The sequence below is a fragment of the Frieseomelitta varia genome, unplaced genomic scaffold, assembly GCF_011392965.1.
Source record: "Frieseomelitta varia isolate USP_RPSP 00005682 unplaced genomic scaffold, Fvar_1.2 scaffold_229, whole genome shotgun sequence".
Classification (NCBI taxonomy): domain Eukaryota; kingdom Metazoa; phylum Arthropoda; class Insecta; order Hymenoptera; family Apidae; genus Frieseomelitta; species Frieseomelitta varia.
In genome coordinates, this window is record NW_025109956.1 from 139816 (window position 1) to 159788 (window position 19973).

The 19973-nt window shown below is 30.4% G+C and overlaps 3 protein-coding genes across 3 annotated transcripts; 1 reads left to right on the forward strand and 2 right to left on the reverse strand.

The window, feature by feature from the left end:
* Positions 1 to 464: 464 nt before the first annotated feature.
* On the reverse strand, positions 465 to 7221 carry LOC122527632 (homeobox protein ceh-19-like). Its single transcript, XM_043651987.1, has 4 exons — positions 6362 to 7221; positions 5645 to 5791; positions 2879 to 2982; positions 465 to 959 (listed from the first exon to the last, which is right to left on the reverse strand). Exons 1-4 carry the CDS (start codon positions 6804 to 6806, stop codon positions 654 to 656), a joined length of 1002 nt encoding a protein of 333 aa, XP_043507922.1. The 5' UTR covers positions 6807 to 7221; the 3' UTR covers positions 465 to 653.
* A 2390-nt stretch (positions 7222 to 9611) lies between these two features.
* On the forward strand, positions 9612 to 16890 carry LOC122527636. Its single transcript, XM_043651991.1, has 7 exons — positions 9612 to 9715; positions 11382 to 11481; positions 12513 to 12716; positions 12919 to 13097; positions 14682 to 14983; positions 15061 to 15311; positions 16716 to 16890. The coding sequence occupies exons 1-7, from the start codon at positions 9679 to 9681 to the stop codon at positions 16888 to 16890; spliced, it is 1248 nt and encodes a 415-aa protein (XP_043507926.1). The 5' UTR covers positions 9612 to 9678.
* A 196-nt stretch (positions 16891 to 17086) lies between these two features.
* Positions 17087 to 19927, reverse strand: LOC122527652 (carbonic anhydrase 1-like). Its single transcript, XM_043652021.1, has 6 exons — positions 19924 to 19927; positions 19682 to 19864; positions 19481 to 19622; positions 18324 to 18429; positions 17680 to 17904; positions 17087 to 17275 (listed from the first exon to the last, which is right to left on the reverse strand). The coding sequence occupies exons 1-6, from the start codon at positions 19925 to 19927 to the stop codon at positions 17087 to 17089; spliced, it is 849 nt and encodes a 282-aa protein (XP_043507956.1).
* Positions 19928 to 19973: the final 46 nt, after the last annotated feature.

Sequence of the window (19973 nt, forward strand, 5' to 3'; positions counted from 1 at the left end):
GTTAAATTTTTAAACTTGGCTTTTTCAAAAATAAAAGCTCAAATAAAAAAATTTATTCTACTTTTTCTCATTGTTTCATAAGGAATCATCCTGTACGTGTTATTCGATAAGAATCTATATAAAAATTCAAATTAATCGAAAATATTTATTGCATAAGCTGAAGCAAATATCCAAGATTTAAGAGTTATAAAATAAAATTTATTATAAAATAAATCTTTCTATACTATTTTATAATATAAATAAACTTTGATTTCCAAGAAATTTTTTTATGTTCAATAATTTAATTTTTTTTTTTCTTTCTATTTGTAATTTTGTTTTATTGAATAATCGATAGATGAGACATTATACTTTGTGGAAAGCAAAGATTCTGTTTGATTTGTATTTATTGCAGTTATAATTTATGTACACAAAACTTTCGTATGATGCATTTCTGGTAACATAAATTTGTATATTTTACAGTTGTTTAATCAGCTAATAGAATTATTAGAAAGAAAAATATATACGATGTCAAGCATGCCTTTGTATGAAATCATCTAACAATAAATGTTGAATTGAGGAACTGACAATGAGTCTCGATCACATTATAGATGAGGTACATTGTACTCGACTCGTGCTTCTCTCATGTCGGCTAAGTAGTTCGAATCGATATTTGCTCAAACTGTATCTGGCGATGATGCCACAGGTCGTGATGGTATCGCCATTGCGTTAATATTGGCGTCATCTGACGCTGGAGTTCCAAACACAAGTGGCGTAGTATAGTATGGTAATAAAGAATATTGAGCTGTTGGGAAGTAAGGAGGCGGGAAAAGCCCTTGCCTTTGGGCAATCTTTAATCTGGAAGTAAGTTGTTTCTTCCACTTGGTACGACGATTTTGAAACCATGTTTTTATTTGTACTTCTGTCAAATTTAGGGATTTCGATAGTTCCATTCGTTTGCTCACACTCAAATATTTGTCGATCTACAAAACAAATGTATCCATTATAGATTACAACTGCTGTTTAAATAATTTTATTTAAATTAATGTCTAAATTAATTTTATTTTTTGTTCACACACGACAGAATTTTTATAAATTTTTCTTTAGCAGGAGAATATATAAGTAACTTGAATTCCAATATTTAAGTCTTGTCACTGGAAAATATGTGTAAAATCGTAAAAACAATCATAAAATCATAGTTTTCGTCAAATTATAGTTTCAGTTTCTGTCTAAAATAAACCTACATTCTTGAGATTTTGTATAGAGTATATAGTATATAGTATGAAAAGTCCATAGAAAAGAAGATTAACTTTGACATTTTGAGTTCAATATTTTTTCGTATGCTTCGATAAGTCCTTATCACTAGCAATGTCGTGCACACACGTTGCGAATTAAAATTTTCTGAATTTTATATTTATTTTGATTTACGAGGAACTATGAAGTTGTAACATGTACATTATATATATTGAAAAATAAATTTTCGTTTGCTACAACTTAAAATGTTAAAACTTGACGTTCCTTCTTTTTTCCGTGTATATATTATGGCCTCCATATATTTTTATCGGTATTTCAATGATTCAAAATAAAAAATATAAATTCAAAGTATACAATTTTAATTTAACATATTAAATCATGCTTCTCAGCAAGACAAATAACATAAAAAAATAGTTAACAAAATAGTGGCCGTTAAAAGAGTGATGTTTCGAAAAGTATTTAGTATAAGGAGACAAGTTTTTAGCACGTATGTAAAACTATATATATGTCAATTGGTTTATTAATTTACATGATGTACAGTTTTATAGATAATGGTGAGGTGTGGTCATAATTATTTTTTTAGAATTATCAATGTTAAATAGAGAAAGAAAAATTTACAGGTTTGTCTCTGTCGATTTTTTCAATTATCTATCAATTTTTTCTTTGCTGATAAATCTTATATCACATAAATTTGCATTTGATACAATATGTTTTACTTTCTATATTCCTAAAATATCTGTATAATCGTTACGTATAATAGGTAGAAACGAAAAAATTTTATAGTTAATTATAACCTGTGCAAAATTAGTTTTAAAAATCACGATAACGTTTTCTATTGTATTGTATTTTCGGTGATCAAATTACTCGCTAATAAAAGTATACTTCGATAATTTCCTTGTTGCTCTGACACGAGTTGATACTATCTGTTTATTTCAAAAACAAGAATTGTTACATGATAGTACTCAAAAAGTTTTAAATAATATTAAAAATAAAGTTCTCTAAGGCTTGGTGCAGACGAGCGATTTATGGTAAATTTGCCGCGACGGTAAGCTGCCGCCGCGTTTTGTAAGAACCTTAATTTATATGGAACAATTCACACGGAACGTAAATTTTAACAGTAACGGCGACAAGGTTGCGTCCAAAATGGAAGTACTGCATGACTACGAACGAAGAGTAATGACTGCCGCATGGTGGTGAAGCAATAAGTTATTCATTATTTTATACAGATTTGTTTTTAGACGAACTGTTTGCGGTAATTTGGATACAATGCTTTTTAGAAAGCAAAAATTTACCGCAAACCGATTGTCTGTACTGTGCCTAAGGACACTATGTTGAGGAGAATAATGTTAAGTTAATAAATATTTTTACAATTACAATCCTTATTTCTCAGATCGTGTATAACGGAAGCACAAGTAATAATCGAGTTTAATTATCTTATTTTCAACTCGATTCCAAAACAAAATACACATGATTCATATTTTAGTACTAGATCCAATTGGATTATCCAAAAACTGACTCTGTTTAAAATATATATTTTCAACGTTTCGATAACGGTGAAATTAATAGAATCGTTTGTACAGGTGTGTGACAAAAAATAAAATTACGAAAATTCCTTTAATACTACGAAAGAATAGATTGCAAAATGTACCTTAAATTCAGCTTCAAGTCTTTCCAATTGTTTCGCGCTGTATGCTTGACGTGGTTTCCTGTCGATTCCTGGCTTCCTGGATCGTCTTCCACTTGGTTTAGGCGCTACGGTAAATATTTCAATATTTAAAGAATAAGAATAGTTTCTTCTGATTGTAATCATGAAAATTTAATTGCAATTATTATTAGTCAATAATTGAGCAACGTCTGAGATGACAGTTGATCGTGATAGATTTATAACTATGGTAATAAAAATTTAACATTATAATCATGTCTCTTAATTGTTCCACTAACCACATCAACTTCTACTCAATTACCACTTTCTTTAGTTCGGTCTGTTCATTGGATCGTGTCTAGAGTTACCAAGCGTGTCTAAAACATGTGGGATTGTTTGAGGAACGTGTGACATCTTACTGTCAATATGAGGCAGAATGTGGCAAAGAGCTGAATAAACAGTTTATACCGAGGAACATTTCGATGTGATTATCAGCATAGTGCAAAGAAGTTCCACACATTTCCGTTCAAGGGGTTATATGAGATATTATACCGTTGTTAGCCGCATTTAGATAATGTGACACTGCGGTATATTTATCTGACGAAAAAAAAAAAAAATATATATATATATATATATCTACAAAGAGAACATTTAATTAATTAATTATAATTCTGCAATTTTAACGGTTATTATTCTAAACATTTAACTATTCGTATATAAATAGGATAAGTAGCTATAATAACAATTAAACTTTGTAAACTTTCTAATTAATAATGAAAATAAATAATTTAAAAGCTTTAAAAGTATAAAAATATATAGATGTAGTATTAATAAAAACTCACTATTTTAAATATAAAAACTCACTATTTAAATATAAATATTGATACATTGTATTGATATTATATTTTCTGTTTTGTGTTTTTTAATAAAATTTTTTATTGCTTGGAAGAATTTGATTACAAGCGATATAGTAATAGAATAAAAAGCTCTTCACTTTATGTAGTGAAAATGAATGTCAAATAGAAAACTGTAATGGATATTTTGAAATTTAATGATATGGTTTCCAATATTTAGTGGAATTGTGAAATGATTATAGAAGGTTTCTGGTAAAATGTTTATCCTGGAATTCTGAAAATTCCGATCACTTCATGTAGAAATAGAGACTTTTTCTGTTTTCTCTTGTTTAATGTTCAGTTAGCTACACGGCCCTTACACTCTAAACCAACAAATAGATGTCGCATGTTTGCACAAGACCTTTTGTGTTTTCCTGTAAATCTTTCGTTGTATATTGGAGACTACTACAAAATGAGAATGCTTTGCCTCTGTTTACCTACACACGTATCTACAATTTCCTTTCTTGCTATGTCTAAATATAACATTTTCATTGTTTTCATCTCCATGAACACAGAAATCATCGTCGAATGAATGGAATTATAATAAATAAAATATAAATATATAAAATAAAATATATTATAATTATAATAAATGAAATAAAATATATATGGAATTATAATAAATAAAATAAAATATAAATGAAGTTATAAATAAAAGCAAAGAAAATGGGCAAAGCGACAAGTATTTACGTCCAAACCAAAAAATAGAGGATGACAGAAATTTATTTTTATTTCTTTCTGGTTAGCATTAGTTAACATTATTATATTTACGATTATGTTTCTTTTCAATCAAAACTTATGTTCGCTTGCACGAATTAATTGATCTCCCTACAATTCCATTTCATTTCAGGTTCTTTCGGGTTCTTTTGTGTGAATTAATCATATTTCCTAGAAGTCTAGAAACTATTGGCCAAAAAGGGAACGTAGCGACGAAAAAAGAAAACTGACTGACGGAATAAAGATTTACGAGTGTACGGAGACATTTAGCACTTCTGCGGAAGGTAGTTAGAGTAACGTCGCTGATAAATGGGCTTCTAACAGCATGGCGGATTGTAGCGAAAGAAGAGAAACAACGATGGCGGATTGAAGTCTGTGACAAATATTATTCTTAGAACTTATTTTTCGAGAGTGAGAAAATAGAGAACGTACTTGTGCATTAAATTATTAGTAGTTCATTTGCGTTTATTTATAATTACCATCTATTCAATTATCTATGTTATTGCGAAAATTGGAAACTTTGTCTAATTTTTCTAGCACAAGATTCTTCAAAATGTATACTTTCTATCGGATGGCAAGCAAGTTTGTTGCACAGATTAATTTTAAAATGTTAAAAAAAGAATAAGGCTGAGTAATCTAATACACGAAATTACAAAAGTTGTGGGCATTAAATATTTTACACGTGACCAGTAACACACCGAAATTAAGCGGATACAACACCCTAGCTGTTAATGTGACGTTCGCGTGTCGAAAAGCTGTTACTACAGACGCCTTGAGTAATCTCCAATATTCTCTTTGAACCAAGAAAGAATCTTCTCGGCATTGTTCGCGAAAATGGAATTACGTCGATAAGTTATTACGAACAGATAATTAGAATCTTTTATCATAAGAAGATGAAATTGCTTCTAAACTTCTCGTATACACCAAAAAAAAAAAAAAAAAAAAAAAAAAAAAAAAAAAAAAAATTGGGAAAGTTAAAATTTTNAAAAAAAAAAAAAGAAGAAAAATTGGGTAAGTTAGAATTTTTGGATACCGTAGTAGAAATACAATGCCAGTCGTTGCATAAATTGTCACTCAAGTTTTTAACACAATTCGACACGATAGAGTTAACTAATGTATACGTGCATTGCAACGACTGATATAACAGACTGAATGAACTTACCTTGTAGACCGAACAACTGGCCAGGTTTCGATTGAGCAAACCAATTGTTATATAAAATAGATGCTGAAGCAAGGGACGTTGCCGAATAAGCAGGAGGATCGGCTAGTGTGACTTCGGAACACGATAATCCTGCCGATGTGTATAATCCTGTATTCATATTTGCAAAAGCAAATAATTTCCTTTGAGCATTATGATAAGTGAACATTAATACTTACATATTTGAGTATACAGTAAAACATCGTTTGTCCGAACACACATCGTTTGTCGGGAGACAAGGCCGTTCGGGTAATAATTTTCTTCGTATCTCAGTTTTATAAGAAATATCAGACAAGCATGATAGAAATTGATCCATTATGATTTTATATAGCATTACCCAGCTTAGCACCATCTAATTCGTCGATACTAATATAAACGAGGTTTTACTGTATTGTAAACTAGATAGATATTTACTCGGAAAAAGCGTCACATTTGATTTTTGATGAACGACTGTAAAATGTAGTGAAGTGATCGTATAAAAAGATCGATAAGTAGGTATTTTAGAATTCTTTCAAAACTTTGGAAAGTTTAGAACCATAAAAAGATTAAGCCAACAAATTTGTTTACGCGATGTAAAAGAATATATTATCTATTACTTTGTTGTTTTTTTTTTTTTTTGAATGTGACATAATCACAGCGTTATATAAAAGATACAGCGAACACTGTTACAATTTTTTTTACCGGAATACGTGGCAGATACGGCTGTTGGTCTGATAAATTGATTTTCTTCCATTTTTTCGTCTCTCTCTTCTTGGTCTTCTTCTCTATCTTGGGTATAATTTAAACCAGACGGTATTTCGATGTCCTTTTTCTCGCATCGTCCAAGAATATTATCAATTGTAAAGGCACTAGACGCAGCGACCGGCGATGAATCTTTTCTTTCGATCTGCTTCCGATGAATCTCTTTGTAACTTTCACTGCTCGAATCGGACGCACATTCCATTATTGTATCTTGGCTGTTTGGCGATTTCACGAATCTCTCGCGATCACTCCTCGTTCGTTCGTAAACATTGTCAACAACGTGAATTTTCTTGACATCTTGCTGCACGGAGGACCGTCGGAGGTCGTAGATCTCCTCGCTCACTTTACTATAATTTTGATAAAGCTCCATTGTCAGTAATGTCATTGAACTTTTTATTACCAGGCCTTGTTTATTTCACCCGATTTATTACACGCGCATCTAAATTGCTCGGTAGCATTAAGCTTGATTTACAAATTGCATTTTACGACTATTCCTCAAAACTGTTTTACGTTATATTTCTCATAACAATCACACAGTAAACTCCTTGTTTAAAATCTTTGTTTTAACACCAATTCGTTCATAATTTCACACCTCGTAATTCAACAACAGTTATATCGTATCGTTCGTTGAAACGTTAAACGATTGCGATTCGTTTACTTACTTCGAAACGCGATATTCGTTCTAAACTTATCTTCGGCTAATCTTTACGCCACATTTAAGATCGATGTACAGTTAATCTCCTTCTCAACCTTTCGAAAGCAAGTACTTCGAAATGTATGACAGGTGGCACGTGCCTGCGGTCCAGAAGAACCTCCCAGCATCCCCACTATCTGTTCTCCTCCTGAGGGAAGGTCATCCCGCGATGCTGGACTAACATCTCGCGCCAGGAACCCCCCACTCGTTTTCTGTTACCTGATCGGAGTAGGGGTCAAAAGCTTATTCACACTGGTTTAACGTTGCTTTACCATCATATACGATAAATCGATAGAACACCTATCCCGCTGCTAAACATTTCCCGGACTTTCCCTCCTTCGCGATTTATCTTTCAGCATTTTACACGTCATATATACTCTTCTGTAATCACATCAGAGAAGATCTAAACTAAGGGAAGTGATCGTTTCTTTCTTCGATGGACACGTAACGCGTGAATATCTATTAACGCCAGTCTCAAACACGAGTCGAGTTTCAAAATCGTATCGTACGATCACATGGAAAAGACAAAGTAAGAAATAAAAGTGAAAGATACTTATAGCATGATGCTTTAAAGAGACATATGGGAGACAGTCGTTCTTTTATTTAAATTTCAAATCTTTAGGCTTTGCCTGACAGTTTTCAGTAAATAGACCTTTTTCAAAATTTTCCAAAAAACTTTAGTTTTCAATTTTCCTTTGAAACGTTAATTTATCTTCTGCGACATTCGTTTTGAATTTCCATTTTATATCTGACGTTATTATTGTTGTCATTGTTATCTTTGTCATAGGCTGTCTTAGAAATATCTCGCAGATATTACATATTACAGTTTAATAGGATGATATGCGCAGTAGCAAACTTCATCTACCGAAAAAGAGTTTATCAGGGATCAGAAAGCGAGGCACCGATTGGCTCTTGGAGGCGCATGCTCTTCCGTAACGTCCGCCTTCTTCGACCCCTCTATTCCAGGGCTTTATGTCAGCAAACTAATGGTTCCTTCTCTATTCCATATACACTCTGGCAATGGATAAACGCTTCTGCCATACAGAGAGCGACGTGAAAAAGTACCGCAAAACACTTCTTCACGCGTTTACTAAACTCCTCGCAGTGGTTCTCACTAGCACCGGTTTAAGTGTTTTATCAACATTTTAAATAGTAAAGAAATAAATAAATTTATGAAACCTAATAAACTAATAAAGCCAACTAATAAACCAAATTAAAAAAAGTTAATAGACTCGAGAATAAATTGTACTGAAATAAAAGGATAAAAAAAAAAAAAAAAAGGAAATGAAATAACTTCTTATTTATTTCTATCTTTTCGTAGCTTATTTATGAAATTTCTAATTTTATCGATTTATTTTAGAGAAATCTATGTTTGTCACGGAAAATTTAAGTCTTTTTGCGATATCGAATTATATGTAGAAATAATACGTTTTGTTAGAGATTGTCAAAATAACAATTAATTAAGAATTTATAAAAGACGAAGTTGTAAAAAAATTTGAAACTCGCGGCTTCCATTTTACCGACACATTTTATCGGATCATACTGTTTCTCTTTACAGGTCGAAAATGTTGAGCAGTTTTAGAGAAAGCGATGATATTAATTTCTGATCGATGTCGATCTGATTTTAACGTTCATCCTTACATATTTATCTAAGATCTACACTGAAACTGCTAAGAAGCCATTTTCAATAAGTTAAGTACATTATCAATTTTAATTTCAACTTTATTTGCATAAAAAAACATATTCTTCTCAAGAAATATTTTATTAATATATTACCAGAAGAACACAAAGAAAGTAATTTTTTTCTTTGAAACTAATTACATTCACTCTTAATTTTTCAAACCAAAAAAGCGACCGAGTATTGATAAAAAATACAACAGGTTTTTAGATGATTGAATACAGAAATACAGTTACAAATTCGTAAAGAATATCGTAATTTTTACGTGTCGTTTACTAGCATACTTGAGCAATTTAAGCGTGCAAGTGACGAGAACAAATATTGAGTACCGGTTACATGAAACGAAAAATGCCGTGCATCGTCTTTTCGTTAGGTGCGAAAGGAGGAAATAACGACATGGTCGACGAACACGGAATTTCATGGATATGTATCTACGCTTCTTCCGAGAAACCATTATGGACCCTTAAAACGTCTTTCAAAATATTTGGAATAAAGATCGTCGTTGATTTTTGCAAGGGTGACAATTTGCGTCTATATGACAGAACTGACGTTTCGCCTGCTCCTTAGATCATTCAAGTGGATAGCAAAATTATACGAGACGAACGTAAATGAAACGTATTGTATTTGAACACGTTACGTTATACGTATAGGAAGCGGTTACTCGACGAATTTCCCAATGAAACTGTTATATCGTTTGTACAAAATTCAGTGAAAATAGCTGAACAGACGATCGTTCGAACGATACGAACTTTACTCTTGCGTTTGATGCATGCTGCGCCGCGTAATTGAAACGATCAATCAAACACCTGAGAAAAGGAGGGTGTGCTAACGTGCACCCACAAATTGCCGTGCAACGTTTTCACACACGGAAAGAGGAGTTTATCGATGCCACACCCTGCTGCTGCACAGGGACAAGATGCACGTAAGTATCTCGTGAAATTTTTTTTTTAGCGTTTTTGTTGCTAATACATCGTACATCGAGTTTTCCTCTGAATTTCTTCTGTATTTCTCGCGATGAAATTTTTACAAATGGACGATACTTTCGCGTATTATATGTATGCGCCTACTTGCATACACTACAGCTGACATGTTTTTTCTGTAGCAAAATTTAGTTTCTTTTTTTTTTTTTTTCAAATCGGTAGATCGACGACAGAGGAGACAAAAATGTAAAATTTTTAAAATTTATTAAAAATTTATCAAAAGTAAAAATTTTTTTTTTTAAATTTAAAATTTACGTTAAAATTGTACAAAACTAGGAAAAAGTTTGATTAAGAAATATATAAGATATATTAAGATATAATTATAATATAAGATTAATATAAGATTAATTAAGATATATTAAGAAATGTTAATATATAAATAATTGTTTATTTAATACATAATATATTTTTTAATATTAAATAATATGTTATAATAATAATATTAATAATATATTAAATAATACTTTTATATATTAAATATTATATAATATGTAATATATAAAAATGTGTTTGAGAGTTCAGTATCTTAGCGTTGAACGTGAAATCGTCAAAGTGCGACGTTAAATAATTCTTTTTATCGAGTTTAAGGTACTTTAAGGTACTTTGACATGTGCTGAGCAAAAGTGTTAGTTCCATTTCGAGTGGACGTAGGAGATTAAGGATGTATTGCGAGAATTCTTTGAAAACTGGGCGATTAATTTTCAGTAACCTTCATGTATAACTGGTTGCCATTGCTATGGACACAGATATAGCCACTCTTGCGAGATATTAGACAGGTGAGCGAGTTCCCAGGGGAACAAAGCCCCCATTACCTCATCTCGCCGACCCATCCGAGCCATCCCGACAAACCCTCCGCTCCTAAAACATTCATAAGAGCGGTGTAAGTGGTTTTTAATAAAGTGGTATTTAATCATAGGTGTCGGATTACGTGTAAATCAGTTGGTAGTACCACCGGTCGATGTGAGATTAAACACGTGTCCAAATATATACGTATGCTCGGAAAATCCATTCTGTTTGCATGGGGGATATTTATCTTAACGACAAATATTTCGTTTTTTTTTTTTTTTTTTTACAAAATTCGTAAGCCAAAATTTTCATGTTGCGCAAACTCATTTTACTTTGGAAAGTAAAAGTTTTATTTAAAGAGGTTGAATCAACCGTCAAAGAAAAAAAAAAAAACACAATTAGCACTATGATTAATCACGAAAAGCGAATTAGATTCGAATGCAGTATCTGGAGCGTGCTTCACCAAGAAGACTAACTGTTATTTCAAACGGAGAAATTTGTCAACGCCATTTAAACACACGTAGTTTATTACGGTTAAAGTAATTATTTCTGGCAGTTAAACAGATTGTTTCCAGCGGCGAGTTCCCGTTTTCTCAGTCTCCTCCGCGCCACGATGATATTTCCTTCGTTCGGAAGCAACGAGAATACTGTTTTAAATGAATTCGTTTAAAGAAATACAATCTATCGGGCTGTTTGTTTGGTTCCTGACAGTGATTTACACAAATTCTGCGCAAGAGTGTTTCGACGACGGCAATGAATTTTGTATCGACGAAAACGACATACTTTCGGTAGATCTTTTGCCTGGATCCTTTTTATTTGCAGATCAACAAGTGAACGATAACGCAACGAAGGGACGAAATGTCCCCGAAGACGCAATAGACGGATCTATCCACGATGCCTTAAATGAAATGGAATATCATAGGTAAGCTTGAAAAAAGTAAAGAACGCTTCCAGTGTCAATGCTGGAATTTATATTCTGTTAACTATTAAATATTATTAAATTTATAATATGCTATTAAATATTATTAAATTTATAATATGCTATTAAATATTATTAAATTTATAATATTAAATATACTATTAAATACTATTAAATTTATAATATCAAATATACTATTAAATACTATTAAATTTATAATATTAAATATTAATTATTAATATTATACTATTAAATATTATTGAAATGAAATATCATAGGTAAGTTTGAAAAAAATAACAAACGAGTGTCAATGCTGGAATTTATATTGTGTTAACTATTAAATATTATTATTAAATATTATTAAATTTATAATATTAAATATGCTATTAAATATTATTAAATTTATAATATTAAATATACCATTAAATATTATTAAATTTATAATATTAAATATACAATTAAATATTAAATGAAATGGAATATCATAGGTAAGTTTGAAAAAAATAACAAACGAATGTCAACGCTGAAATTGTGTTAATTATTAAATATTATTAAATTTATAATATTAAATGTACTATTAAATATTATTAAATTTATAATATTAAATATACTATCAAACATTAAATGAAATCGAATATCATAGATAAGTTTGAAAAAAGTAACGAACGCTTCCAGTGTCAACGCTGGAATTTATATTGTGCTAACTACTAAATATTATTATTAAATGTAATTAAATTTATAATATTTAATATACTATTAAATATTAAATGAAATGGAATATCATAGGTAAGTTTGAAAAAAGTAACGAACGAGTGTCAATGCTGTAATTTATATTTTGTTAACTATTCAATATTATTACGTTATTATTATGTTATGTAGTAAAGTATTATTAAGTTAGTATTAAATTAATAGTATGATTAAGTTAGTTATGTAGAAAAGTATTATTAAGCTAGTATTAAATTAAAAGTATTATTAAGTTAGTTATGTAGAAAAGTATTATTATTTAAGTATCATTACTCTGTTATGTTATGTAGAAAAAGGATGAACGAATATTTATGTCACGGTTACGTAGCTGAGGAAATAGTAAAAGTAATGAAAACACCTAGAGCTAAAAGACGTCTGGATGTGACAGAAAAAGATGACGATTTGTACAGTTTAATGGATAGCGACAACGTTACTATTCACGATAAATTACTAGCAGACGAAGGAAGTTCAAAGTACAAAAACTGGTTGCAGCGGTAATTATCAGAATTGTACCTACAATTAAATATATCGTGCATCAATTGACATATGTATTAATTTAAACAACTGCCATTACGAATAGTCACTGACTGTGAATGTATAATGGCAAACGTAACTTATTTTCTTACCAATTGCTCGTATCTACAGAATTTAGATTTCAATTCAAATAAAAAAAAAAAAAGATATGGTTTTATACAGAAGGACAACTTTGGACGACGTTTATCGGCATTATATTCCGCAAAGGAAAATAAAGAAAAAGCACGGAGCTCACGACGAAAATTTCGAAGAGTTTGATGGTGAAGTGACGGGTTATGCGATGCAAGCTTCTTTGCCTTCTGGTAAAGTTGGTTTCTACGAACCACAGAACGAGGAAAATGGTAATGGCATTTATACAATTTTAAAATAATAATGACGGTGAATATCTGTCATCTCTTCGAAGCTCTCGTTAGTCGTGTTATGTTACTTCACGGGCGCGAGCAAGTGAAACGCATGATACTTTAGTGTAATACTTGGTAATTAATAATAAAGTAAATCATGGGTATGTATATGTTTTGAATATACACGGCGTCCCAATACTGAAGATTTGACCGAGAAAGGAATGATTATATATATATATATATGTATATGTATATTGAAATTAAAAAATACAAATTTTTCGTTTAAGTTTTGGAGAAAATCAAGTTTGAAAATTTATCGGTTAATTTTGGAATATACAGGAATCCGAAAATAAGTGAAAAATATAAAATAAAATTTTTTCTTATTCTCAAGAAAACAGAATTTGAATATGTTTAGATTAAGAATTAGTGTTAGCATTAGTATTAGTAGACTTAGTTAATAATATATTTAATAAACGTACTTGATAATGTTTTGAATTGCGTTTTTTCTTTTTTTCAAAAAGAAGCATCTTGTGAAAAAAATTGTATTCTACATTTTTAACTTATTTTCACAAATATAATAATTTCCTGTTCGTTATTTACTCCCAACTAGTTCGCAGTCAGCTAAATTCTAGTACAGTTGATAAATTTTCAAACTTGATTCTCTTGAAAATAAAGTCTTAAATGAAAGAAAATTATTTTTTTTAATTTTGATTTATTTTTTTATGTGGCATTATCTTTGGTTGTACCTTCAATATTGGAACACTTTATAAAAGAAATAATTATTAAGGCTCAAAATTATACTAATTACATACTAATATATACTGAAATACATATTAACAGGATTGGTCCAAGTTGAGATATCCAAACTATTAATTATATTGAAAAATGTTTTAGACAAGAATAAAGAATATCACTCGATATAATTAGCTGTAAGTGAATATAAAAGTATATGAAGGTTACATGCATTTCTCCAAATCATATAATATAATATAATATAATCATATAATATAATAATGTGAAACATTTAATTTAAAATAATTAAAACATTTAATATAATACGTAAAAAATTTAATTTTGTTTCACTAATTTAGCGCTACTTTAATTTCAATTTTGTAAAAGCTATCATGTGCAAAACAAGAAAAGACATGAAACGGTAATTATTTTATTATCCCTTATATATTCTTGTTTATGTTATCGCTTCTTGTCTTTTCTTGTTTTATACATAAATCTTACAAAATTAAAATTAAAATATTAGTCTTGCGACAAAAAAAAAAAAATGCTTCGATAAATCCGTATTATTAATATAGTAAAAAATATATGGTTCCATCTAAAAAAAAAAAAAAAGAAATAAAATTAGTCTTCATATATTCTCTATACTAAACTAACTAATTACATTAAATTACTTCCTCCACGAAATAGCACAAAGGCTATCTAAAAAATTTATAATTACCAATTTCGAAAATACTTGAACAACGTTTCCAGTCTCAGATGAATGCATTTGACGGCTGTTGATACATTTGTTGCCTTTAATCGACAATCGTGTCTAAGAGTTTAAAGCGAAATATTTGTCTTTTGTTCTAACAGATCATATGCTTTCGTCTTCGTCCGGCCACAATATGTATTATGGTCCTCCTGTTTACGGTCCCGCTTATGATCACGGCGGAGATCATTTCTTGCATCACACTGAATCATTTCCCGCTATACACGAGGAACACTATTATTCCGCACCGATTTATCACGATCACGAAGAAGAGTACCACAAGCCTTACTATTACAAGGGAAAAGGAAGTGAACTTTCGATAAAGGACTTTTTCGAAATTGCTCTTACAGCACTAGCGTTTTTAGCATTCGGATTGTTCATTATACAGTTATTGATGAACGCTACGGTAAAATGTTTGAATTTGTTCATTTCTTCGTTCATTCTTCGTTCATTTTGTCTTATATCCAACGTTTTCTCACGTAGACTAACATGAACACCACCGTGACTACGATGATGACTGCGAAACGTCGTAAAAGAAATGTCGGCGGATTACCTTTGTCGTACGACAGCTACGAAGAATTGAACGAAGTATCTCACAACGTTTTGAGAAGCATCGAAGCTGCTCTTGTTGCCGATATGGATTTTGGAAATTGCATCCACAGAATTCTTTGTGAGAATAATCGACACTCCACGCAAACGAAAGATGCGCGTAAAATTTGGATACCTGTTTGGAGGTATAAACAATTAATTTCCCGTAATTATTACACGTACGATAATTTTTCAAATAAAAAAAACCTAAAATTAGTAGAAATAATTTTCGAATAGGAACTAAAGTTAGACCGAGCAATTGAAAATTGGCAGGAATAATTCCAATTATTCTTACACATTCAAGTACGATTATTAAAGAAATTTGTGTACTATATTATATACGTATACGTATATAATATATAAATTATTTAATAATAATAATAATATATATATACATTATTAAATTATTTAATAATAATAATATATATATACATATATATATTATTATTATTATAGTTACATATATATTATTAATAATAATAATATATATGTAACTATAATAATATATACATATATATATATATATATATATATATATACATATATACAGGGTATAATAATAAAAAAAAATATATATATATATACATTAATAATAATAATATATATACATATATACAGGGTGTTTCGTAACTTGTGGGGCCCACTTCGGGAGCTGATTGTACGCCTAAAAATAATGAAAAAAAAGTCATATAAATATATGACTTATCCTATCTGTCTTCGTTTATGAGATATAATGAATTTTCTGTTTTAATTACTTTTACAAAAGATGCTCGAAATGACCACATTGCATTTGAAAACAAGCCTGCACGCGTCTTGTCATTGATCTGGTTACTCTCTCTATCATTCCTGGTGTTTCTCGAATTTGTCAAAAGCCTTGCTCTATTCTATTTCCTAGTATTTCCTAGTATTTTCAATCGATGTTGCGTATACAATAGATTTTAACTGTCCCCACAAATGAAAATCTAATGGATTCAAATCCGGAGACTGAGCAGGCCATGCAATAGGACTAATCCATTTATTTGCAAAGTGTTGATTTAAAAATTGCCTAGCCACTCGGCTAAAATGCGGCGGAGCTCCATCATGCATAAACCGCATNACAAAGTCTAATATCGACTGGAACTTGCTCTAATATTTCGTGTAAACGCGTGCTGAAAAAATCAAAATCACTTTGTGCCTGTTAGTTTCCTATCAAGAAAAAAAGGTCCAATTAAAAATTTATCAATTATATTCCTGCTCATACGTTTAAATTAAACTGTTGTTGATGTCTTGAATGCACAATAACATGGGTTTTCTTCATCCCAATTATGATTATTATGAAAATTGAATATACCATCCCTGGTAAAACTAGCTTACTAGAGTTTGCTCTGTTTATAAAATTTATTATATCTCATAAACGAAGACAGATAGGATAAGTCATATATTTATATGACTTTTTTTTCATTATTTTTAGGCGTACAATTAGCTCCCGAAGTGGGTTCCACAAGTTACGAAACACCCTGTATATATATATAAATTGTTTAATTATATATATATGGTATTAATTTTTTTAGTTTAGGAATGAGTTGGGTGACCGGCAGGATGTTGAAAAGATCTCCATGGTCGGCAATGTTGGAGTCTGTGAAAGCTTCTGTTCTTGGCTTAGGTGGATTCGACTGTGAGCTCTCGTATCCTGACTGCGACCTCAAAAAGGAAAGGATCAAAAGACGCAGAAGACGCAGAAAATAATTTCTCTGTTGTTCATTATCTTTTATATCGTCATATATTTTTTTAATCACGTTATTATTTTTTTGAATCATAATATTGGGCAAAATAAATATATATTTTCGAGAAACATTCGCTAGATTCATTGTCAACATTACACTTGTTTGCATGTGTGTATGACAACTGGCATGATATTACAATTTTAAGCGATATTATTAAATTAATTAGTGTCACCGTCTTCTTCGATTTGACTTGATAACAAATCTCGTGGAATTGGCAAAAGCGAAGCGTACTTTGATCCTGATGGAGAAACGTGAAAAACACTTTTCTCCTGTTTTCCTTTCACTGGACGTATATTCGACAAGATGGACATTCCTTTCTCATCGTTTAAACTGCGAAATTCTGCAATCTTAGCAAATATAACAAGTGTAGTAAAAATGTCTCGAATTCTAGCTTCGTAAGTTGGAACCACGTTGAGGTTCAAGCCTTAAGGATCAGAGCTCTCTGAGTTTGAGCTTTGAGCTGTAAAAGTTTAAGTGCCAACTAAGTTCGAATTTTTAACCATAGAGACTCGAGTATCATCAGATTGTGAAATATCATAAATATTAATATTAATTAATCATCGTTAATTTGATATTAATTGTTTACTTTAACGTCAAAAATTTTAAGAGATAAGTCTTAAAGTCTTCAACTTTAAAGCTTAAAAAATTCGAGATTCGTATGATAACAGCAAATTCTGTATAACACTAAATATAACTATGATATTTCGGATGCAACATCGGGGATTATACGATATTAATATATACGATTTACTTGTTTTGCAGAAATTCCAATCGGTTCTCTGCAGATTATCCAGAAAATATTATGTATATTATGTGCTGTTGTTATCGAGCCCCAATATAAAAAATAATCTTGCGAGAAAGGTCGTAAAATGTTCGTCAATTTTAAAGGAGTTATGCGAACTGATGAATGTGCTGTACGAATAAGAGCCAAGTTATTTACGATCCCATCCATAAATTCATTTGGTTTATCCTGTAACTAAGAACCATCGCTATTATTACTATGTAACTATAAATTTTCAGGTATTATAAATTGATATATAGTAATTAATCATTGAAATATTATTAGAATATTTCTTATTATAATATTTAAGATTATTAAAGATTATAAGATTTATATTAGATTATTATAAGAATATTTCTTATTATATAAGACTATAAGATTATAAGATTATAAGATTATACTATAAGATTATAAGATTTAGATTATATATATAGATTATTATATTATAGAATATTTCTCATTATAACATATGTATATATACTATAATTATAGCTCAATTCCTATTATCTGTTATTTAAATTAATATAATATTTTCTATTTGTTTTTAATGTAAACAGTAAGAGTAAATCATCATTTTACATTTCTGATATAAACATGAAGAGTAAATTCTTTACTTTGCAGAAATATACTAGAACGGTAACGCCATTAGGTCGTCGAAGGGCCGATTCTAATGTTTCGTATTCTTCCTTGAAATGCACAACATGAAGTTCCATGGGCATACTTTGAATGAAATTTTATCGAATCAAAGTTCCACAAGCATTTCAGATAAATTAGAAAACACACAATATAATAATATATAATTAATTAATTAGCTAATTAGTAGGTTACATATTCTTACATAACTAGCTAATCAGCTAATATAAGAATATATAACACGAAATACTTAAGGGACCAAGACAGTTTGACGAGCCTAAATATTACGAATACTTTGGAAGGCTAGTAGAAAGAAAGTACATGCGTGATTGACACGAGCTTTTGTGATTTATTTTAACACATTATGAATTATAAAAAGCAACATTAAAAAAGAAAAAAATGGGGGCTCTTATTTGACTTTTTAACGGCATCTTTTTACATAACTTTTTTTTACATTGCTCATCGGTGTGCATGATTTCAGCCAAACAGGATTAGCAGCAACAAAAAGGCAAAAAAAGTTCAAAAGTAAACAATATTCTCTAGGGATTGGCGATCGAACATTTTCATTTTTGTGAAAATTATGAAAATAGCAGCTATTTGTTTTTGATGTGTCGAATTTATGCCAAAAATTTCTACGTCTTTTGTTTCGAAATTGTTAAAAATTAAAAAATGTTCGATCGTCAATCCCTAGTAAATATTACACGAAAAGATACGCACCTAGTTTCACAGTAATCGGTTAGATTCCGAGATATCTTGCACATCGTTTCTAAAAACCTAGTTTCGAGTAAAACGCGTTTAAAGTTTCAGAACGTCATTTTTCATATGTATCCTTTACTTACTTTTTTTTACTTTTATATCGCGACTCACAGTTCTTACAATTCACAACTAAATTGAATCCAAGTCCCCTAACATTCGATTCACCAAAAGCGACATTTGAATCACACGATTTACACTTTATAATGCTGCTTAAAGTTCGTAAACAGTGATACAAATTCAATTATTCTGTATCCACGGATTTATTATTGTACTCCAAAATTATTTCTAAAACTTCAAACTACTATTTAAAAAAAAAAAAAATTGATTTTTTGAAAATTTCAAACTGTCCTGACCCCTTAAGATAACCTTATAAATTATGAACCTTGCTCCGTCAACGGTATGCTCGCTGCCTTTCATCTCGTTCTCTCCCCAATGAAAATGAACTTGCGCGAACATGTAATTCCCTTCGAACGGCCCTCTAGAAAGATAAGGGCCTCCTTGCTGCCATTTCGCGCACAAAATTACTACCGACGAAACATGAATTTTTATAGAATATATGTATAAATTATCATCTCTAATAGACTATTACCCGTGAATCCTGTATTGGTAATTTTTAGTTTCCTTGGCGTTATATCAATACCAATCCATTCCAAAGGGTCTAATTCGATGATTTTCATGTGACTAATGTCTAAATCGATCGGGGATTCCAATGTACCTTCGTTGTTGAATAAGTCTCGTATCAACTTGGCATTTTGTTCGTACCTTTCTAATTCAAATAATTAATACAAACGGCAAATGGAACAAATTACGCTAAACTTTTCTTACCCATCACGCTCGTTCCCGATTTGAATGAAGTTGCCGTGAAAACCAAATGA

Coding starts and splice junctions, on each gene's coding strand:
- LOC122527632 (XM_043651987.1), bottom strand. CDS start 6,806: ATGACATTACTGACAATGGAGCTTTATCAAAATTATAGTAAAGTGAGC. Junction 5,792..6,361: donor CGTATCTGCCACGTATTCCG/GTAAAAAAAATT, acceptor ATATGAATACAG/GATTATACACATCGGCAGGA. Junction 960..2,878: donor GACTTGAAGCTGAATTTAAG/GTACATTTTGCA, acceptor TTTGTTTTGTAG/ATCGACAAATATTTGAGTGT.
- LOC122527636 (XM_043651991.1), top strand. CDS start 9,679: ATGCCACACCCTGCTGCTGCACAGGGACAAGATGCAC. Junction 13,098..14,681: donor ACCACAGAACGAGGAAAATG/GTAATGGCATTT, acceptor TTGTTCTAACAG/ATCATATGCTTTCGTCTTCG. Junction 15,312..16,715: donor ATTTGGATACCTGTTTGGAG/GTATAAACAATT, acceptor TAATTTTTTTAG/TTTAGGAATGAGTTGGGTGA.
- LOC122527652 (XM_043652021.1), bottom strand. Junction 19,623..19,681: donor TACAGGATTCACGGGTAATA/GTCTATTAGAGA, acceptor TTTCGTCGGTAG/TAATTTTGTGCGCGAAATGG. Junction 17,905..18,323: donor TTCTAGTATATTTCTGCAAA/GTAAAGAATTTA, acceptor GATGGTTCTTAG/TTACAGGATAAACCAAATGA.